This window comes from Ursus maritimus, unplaced genomic scaffold, assembly GCF_017311325.1.
Source record: "Ursus maritimus isolate PB19 unplaced genomic scaffold, ASM1731132v1 scaffold_14, whole genome shotgun sequence".
NCBI classification, from domain to species: domain Eukaryota; kingdom Metazoa; phylum Chordata; class Mammalia; order Carnivora; family Ursidae; genus Ursus; species Ursus maritimus.
The window spans coordinates 2,450,101-2,457,322 of NW_024423786.1; the positions used below are offsets into that span (position 1 = coordinate 2,450,101).

A 7,222-nucleotide genomic window follows, 5' to 3' on the forward strand; every position below is an offset into this window, starting at 1 on the left:
GCACAGTGAACTTCTGATTTACTGTCTGATGCTATTAACTCACATAGGGCAGCCCACTCACCTTAGGAGGAGACCCCTGGGTGTTTGACTGCTTCCCTGCCTCTCAGGGGAGTTTGTCCTTCCCTTCCACCAGGCGGATGGCAGACATTCCTCCCAAATCTTGTTCCCCTGGGGCAGTGTCCACTCTGTGGCCCTGGGGACTGGGAAGGCTGTTTGCCTTCCCTATTTCTAGTAGTGGTCACCAGGAGGCAGGAGGGACTTTTGGAGAAAGACAGAGATGGTCTCTACAAATTACAAAGGGAGGTTGGTTTCTTCCTACAGAAAATGGGAATAAGAAGCTGGGCTTGAAGCATCCCTGTGGGAAGAAGGGAGGAAGGGGCCCTGGGCCGGGCCGGCCCCACCTGGGTGCAAACCGATGGAACAAAAGCCAACCCAACCCAGGCGCCCTGGCGCCAGGCCCCCCGCAGAATCGTAAAGGCACCATCTCCCTGCTAAGGTGGCCACTTGCGACACTTGGCCTGCCTGCCCTGCCCTGCCCTGCCCTGCCTGGGAGCTTAAGGCCACAAAATCGAAACTGTTTACCCACACAATGACTCTGGGCAGCAGGAGTCATTGTTAGAAGCTGATTATTTTATGGAGGAGGGAACAGGAGCTGCAGGGGCAAGAGTGCCTGGGGCTTGAACTTAGGGCCTCCAAAGCCACATGGCTCCCCGCTCCCAGGTGGTCACCCACTCGACACCATCCCTACCACGACCACCACAGCCTTCCCCAGCTCTGGCTGCTGCCTTTGTCAGAAACAACCCCTTCCCTCCAGGAGTTTCCTGGCAGCCAGAGAGAGCTGATTCATCAGGGCAAGATGTGTGTGTTTCATCCGCACCCCCGAACGCCAACAACTAATGGGTAAGTTGGGACAAGTGAATGAATCTAGCCAACAGACATTTGGGAAGCACCTACCTCAGCCTGTTAGAGGCGATGGAGACACGAGAGTGAACAACAGACCCAGTCCCCCGACTCCTGGACCTGACATTACAGGGAGAGGGGATCCACTCATCTACTTGTCTCTTGAGGGCAGCTTCTGGCACCTTCGACAGTGCCTGTCACTGGGTGCTCCAAAAATATTGGTTGGTAGTGGAAGGAAATAAAACCAGGGTAGTAATAGAGAAACGGGGGTGGGGGGGGCGAGGGCTCTGGATTCTGGCCTTCGGGTCCGGCCACTGCAGCTCTGGGATCTAGATTCTAGGCCCTGGACTCCATGCCCTTGGCACCAAGTCCTGGGTTCCGAGCTCCAAGCTCTGGGCTGTAGATTTGGGGTCCATGCTCAGGGCCATGTTCTGGGCTCTCTGTTGTGAGATCTTCAATCTGAGTTCTAGGTTCTGGGCCCCAGTTGGATATAAGTTCTAGATTCTGGGCTCCAAACTCTAACTTCTGGATTTTGGGGGAGACAGGCTCTGTGCTCTGTATTTTGGGTCTGGTTCCTGAGTCCTGGGGGACCAATTGTGCACTCAACGCCCTGGACTCGAGGTTCTGGCTCTGGGCTCTGGATTTGGGGCCAGGTAATAGGACAGCTTGCCAGAGGCCAGGCAGAGTCATCATTGTGTTTACTGCATAGAAGGGAAGCTCCTCAAGGGCAGGCATTCCTGTTTGTTTCATTCGGTGGTACAGCCCCGTGCCTAGGAGAGCGCCTGGTGTGCAGGAAGTGTTCAACAGGCGGGCAGACGTGCACACCTGCGTACTTGATCATACACACAAGCCTGTAGTCGGGAGCCAGGGCGCAGGAGGGCAGGACCATCCCTGGCAGAATGGCCCAGCCGGCACGGAGGGCTCCTGAGTCAGAGTCCCAGGGTTGCTCCTCCTGCTCTCCCCTGATGGGCTGGGGTCTCTGGAACCTCACAAGAGGCATGTGGCCCTCCACAGGACCCTTGCTTCCCTGGGTCCAAGCAAGCAGCCTGCCAGCACCAGCAGTCTGGGATAATGAAAGGAGGGGCCTGCTGGACCACATGGACATCAGGGCTGCCAAGGAACAAGGAGTTTGGCCATCAGAAATCCTAATCGTGAACCCAGGCTACCAGAGATGGGGATTAGGGCCAAAAGATGTCATCCATCAGGGACAGATGAATAGAATGACTAGTAATTAGAGACAGTGGTGTCATGGGAGATGACATCATTCAAACACATGATCAGAGAGGTAGTGGCTGTACACTGAGGATCAGAAGGTCCCAGTGATCTGCGTGATCACCGATTGGCTATAGCATTCATCGTTGATCAGGGACACGGGGGACGGAGGTTGTGAGCAGCAGGAGTGTTAGTGAAGGAAGCCTCTGGTGCCCATATCCTTGATGACTGAGTATAGAGGAGACATAGGTGATCACATTCAGTGGCTGGAGACATCCAGGGATCCTGGTGGTGGGTGAGCTACTGGGCACAAAAGGCAGTGATGGTTAGAGAATTTACTGACCAGAGACACAGGTGGCTGATGACACCGATGACCAGGAGGCTGGCAGTCAGTGGCGATCAGGATATAAGGGACATTGGTCATCGGGGACTTGGAAGATGAGACTCCACAAGCCCTATGCTGGACACTAGAAAGCTGGATTGATTAGCACTGGGAGCCAGGGATGTCAGTCACCAGAACCACTGGTGATCACATGGACAGAAAATGTGATGGGAAGAGGATCCCAGGATCAGGGACATTGGTCATTAGGTATATTGTTGGTTAGAGATATTGGTGCCTGGAGACAAGTGACCAAAGTCACCATCAAGGAGACATTGGTGATGAAAATAGTGTGCTTGGAGACACTGGAGAGAAATATGAGTGATCAGATCTATCAATGTTTAGAAAAACATTGATCAGGGGCGCCTGGGTGGCACAGCGGTTAAGCATCTGCCTTTGGCTCAGGGTGTGATCCCGGTGTTATGGGATCGAGCCCCACATCAGGCTCCTCCGCTATGAGCCTGCTTCTTCCTCTCCCACTCCCCCTGCTTGTGTTCTCTCTCTCGCTGGCTGTCTCTATCTCTGTCAAATAAATAAATAAAATCTTTTAAAAAAAATTATAAATAGAGGTGCTGATCACGAATATCGGTGGTAGGAGATACTCGTGACCAGGTGTATTACAAGTATGCCGGGACAGTCACTGAAGACACTGGTGATCACGTTTTGTGGCTGTCAGTGACCAGACACGTCACTGATCAGAGGCATTGATAAAATATTGTTGATTGAGTGTTGGTGATCAATTGTTAGTAATCAGATGTCTATGGTCACAGGCTCTGGTGATCAGACATGTCACTGACCAAGAATATCAGTCATGGTAACTATCTCCAATGACCAGCCTCACTGATTAAAAATGACTGCTAGCAATTGATGACATCGGCGATCAAAAACATTGGTGACCGTATTTGTCAATGAACAGGAATACTGATGACCAGATAGCTCAGAAACAAGGGCTGATCAGCGTCTGGGAGGAAGTGGATGGGGCGTGAGGGTGGGGTCGGTCTTTGTTGGGTTCTGCAAGAGCCCCAGGAAAAAGCTCAGTGTGGGGACCAAAGGCTGGGGAAACCACGGCTTAGCAAGTAGCCACCCGGCCACCAGGACCCGCAGTGGGACGAGAATGCGGAAATTCAGATGGGAGCAATGCAGGGGAGAGGCGGTCAGAATCTCTGACCCCAGGCAGACAGGGCCCCATCCCCTATTCCAGGAGCCCTTCCCTCCAAATCACTGGGCCCAGAGGAACGGCTGGGTCTCACTCTCCATTGCCACACCCAGGACTCAGCAGCCCAGGCGCCCACAAGACTGGCTAGAGGCATTCACAAAAAGTATTTTATTATTCTTAACAGTATTCGCTTTAAAGGAATAGGACGATAGCATACAATTTTTTACAGACAATATATAAATGTTGTACATAATTAACAATAACTTAGTTCACTAATCCAAAATAAAACAAGCCAAATAAAACATAAAAACAAAAAATACTGCGGATTCTTTTTCTTATGCGGATACTAGTACAAAATAAGTTACTTCTGGCTGTGGTGCCCCCCCTCCCCCCCCCGCAGCGATCGCCGGCCCCTATTGCACTTGGTCGACTACATCGGCACGTTTCTCTTCCCAGGCCGGGCCCTTGCCGGCCGCCGCACCCCACCATCTCCGCATACAGAATCTAAGCTCGGACACAGTTATGTACAGCTGTACCTTGGGAAGGGTCCAGACAGCCACAGCAAAGCACAGCAGAACCCAGGCATCTCCAGGGACCCCAGCAGGGTCGTGGCCTCTCCCTGGACCCACCCCCAACTCCTGCCTTCGGCACCTGCCAGACCAGCCCCTGGAAGCCAAGAGCAGCCAAGGCTCCTCCCCAGGCCCCCGGCTCCCCGTCCTAAGACTGTGGGGTCCAAGTACTTTTCCAAAAATGATTGCGAAGCTACAGCCTTGGTTTGTAGGTTTTATTCCTTTCCATAGCAAGGGCTTCCGTGGCAACGTACAATTGACTGGACCCAGAATGAGTTTAAAAATAAAACAACTAACTCCTCAGCGAGTTAAGCTTATGCAGTCTTTTATATATATATATTCTTTTCTTTTGTCTCAGAGTGGGAGGGGAGGGAGGTTGAGGGGTTTCGCGGAAAAAGGATGTATGTACAGGGGTTCACCTGGCAGAGGGGTCAGGCTGTGGCTCAGGCTCGTTAAGGGGACACGGGTCACACCAGCTTCAGCCTCGGAGCCAGGGGAGCGATCTGGGAGACATTTCCCCTCTCAAGAAAATGTTGTTTCCTTCCTGTGACCCAGCCCTGGCCTGGGAATCTGCGCAGGACCGCCCATGATTGTCTCTGCCCTCCAGGGCCTGGCCGCCAGGGCACGCACCGCTCAGCCTCCCTAGGCTGGTGGCCCCGCTGCCCGGGCTCAGCCCAACCTGGGCTTCAGCTGTTTCGGGAAAGCAAGCCAGAGGAGAAGGTGTGGGCCGAGCGTCCCCCCGCACACCTACCCCCAGAGCCCTAGCAAGCAGATGGGCCAAGCAGGACTTGGTGCAACAGAAGACCCAGAAGAGAACTTAGAGGGCATCTCAGACCTCCACGTCTCCCCAGTCCTTGTTAGAAACAAGAGCCAAATAAATTATTTTTGCCTACTCCCTTCTCCTTCTATAAACGGTTTTCTTCTTTTGTCCCCTGCCCCCCTCTTCTTCTCTTTATAAAGTTGTCCGTTCTTTTCTCCAAACAATCATCCGTGATGGAAACCCCACCTGGGCAGTAAGCCGGGCCAAGCCTGCCCCCCAGCCCGGTTGAAAATCTTCACAGTGACCGCTGCCGGCCAAGTGGAGTGCCCACAGGAGAGGCAACCTGGGGCTCTGGCTGGGCTGGCAGGAGTGGCATCAGTCTTCGGGGAAGGGCAGGCCGCTAAGGGTTCGGCCCACCCTGCTTCGGGGCGCCCAGCCTTGTGCTGTCAGCCACCCTCCTTGGCATCTGTCTGTCCGTTTCTGGGGGGCTCTCCCTAGCCCATGGCGGTCACCATGCTGGATGGGTGGGGGTGGCCAAAGGAGAGGCTGGAGGAGGGGTGGATGGGCGTTGGGGTGGGTAAGATGTGTCCCGAGTGGCTGAAGGGTGGGAGATGGCCCACGGGCGCCATGTGTCCAGCCAGGGCAGCGGCGCTGAAGGGGGAGGCCTTCTCCTGCATGCACTTGGACAGCTCCTCGAAGCACTCTGCACCTTTCTTGTTCTTCTTGGACTTGGTGGACATCTTCCGATTCCTGGTCTGGATCCCTTCCTTCTTCATGGTCAGCGGCCTGTTCACCTGAAGGCAACCACAAAACCTTCAGGAGGTCCGGTTCCCTTCCCCGAACAAGACCCCGACCCCAGCTTCCTCGCGGGGCAAAGGCAGGTCTGGGCGGGGGGCCCTGCTTCCAGACCTCCCCAGCCCATCGAGGTCTTCCCACCAGCATGTTCCCCTGTCAGGAAAGGTGCTTTTCACTGTGTGGGACCCACAGGGCAGGGCGTTGAGCCCACTAAGCGCCAACACAGCCCCCCATTGGTGTGACCAAACTCCATGCCCACCTTTTGTTTTAAAGAGGCACCGCTTCCCCAGACTTGCAGGGCCCCCCGCTGTGGGACACACTTCCAGCCGGCCTGCCCCCTCTTACGGGAAGCCCTTCTGGCACTCGGGGCTTGCCTGCCGGGCTGCCACCGCCTCCCAAGCCAAGCGACGCTGGAGACTGTGGCTGGGGCCCCGCGCCTGGCAGCACAAAGAGCCGCGGTCCCCGGGGAGGGGCGGGGCGGACTCACATTGTGCAGCTTGTAGTAGAGGCCACAGGCGTTGCAGACAGGGTCCCCGTTGGCGTTTCGGCGCCATAAGGTGGTGGTTGTCGTCTGACAATTTGCACAACAGGTGCCGGCTCTCCTGGCGGCCGACTGGGAGGGGAGGGGCGGCGTCAGCAGGCTGGGCTCCCACGCTCCACCTCGACCTCCCTCCCCGACCCTCACCCCACCCCCGTGCCTGCCAACTGAGCCCGGGAGCAGGAAAGCTCACAGGGGAATCCAGGAATCTCAGAAGCCATGGAATTTTAGAATTGGAGACCTAAACGCTTGCTGAACTTAGAATAAAGAACTCTCAGAAGCCTGATCGCGGAATCAATGGGTTGCAAGAGCTGAAAGGACAACTTAGCCACTACCACCAACCATCGAACGGGGAAACTGAGGCCCTGAGGAGGCTGACTCAGGCCCCCTGGAGCCCCTGGGTCTGGAGCTGCATTCCCGCACGACTCCTTTCAAAATCCACCATCCTGGGTGTGATGGCCACACAGAGGCCAGGGTAGGGACGTCAAATGTTTAGGGAGATGGAAAGCTGACCCGTTCAGTATCATAGCCAGGGGGGCTGTTCGAATTCAACTGAACTACAATTTAATAAAATTAGAACTTCAGTTCCTTCTATGGCATTAGCTACATTTCAAGGAATCAACAGTCACGACCACAGTGGGCAGAGCAGAGCCAGAACATTTCCATCAGCACAAGGCTGGTCCGTCCGGCACCCTGTACCCCAAACCACAGACTGCTGACTGCCCCACAGCCCCTCAGGGAATCCAGGCCAGAGGTGGTCTGGAAATGAGTGTCTGGTTTCTGGAGAAGGGAGCTGAAGGCTCCTAACAAGGGAAAGTAAGAGAGTCTTGACCCGAGAAAGCAGATCCCCTCTTGCGGGCCCACCAGCGCCAGCTCCACAGTGACAGCACAGGACTCTCCGCCCCCCCCCCCC

The 7,222-nt window shown here is 55.1% G+C and overlaps 1 protein-coding gene across 1 annotated transcript in view; it reads right to left on the reverse strand.

Annotated features, from left to right (window-relative positions):
* Window positions 1-4,417: 4,417 nt before the first annotated feature.
* GATA2 (GATA binding protein 2) overlaps window positions 4,418-7,222 on the reverse strand; it is a 7,949-nt gene continuing 5,144 nt past the window's right edge. Inside the window, exons 5-6 of the mRNA XM_040628372.1 lie at window positions 6,259-6,384; window positions 4,418-5,770 (exon numbers count right to left, since the gene is read on the reverse strand). Coding sequence (XP_040484306.1) covers window positions 5,471-5,770; window positions 6,259-6,384 — 426 coding nt within the window. The 3' untranslated portion in view covers window positions 4,418-5,470. The remainder of the gene's footprint in view (window positions 5,771-6,258; window positions 6,385-7,222) is intronic.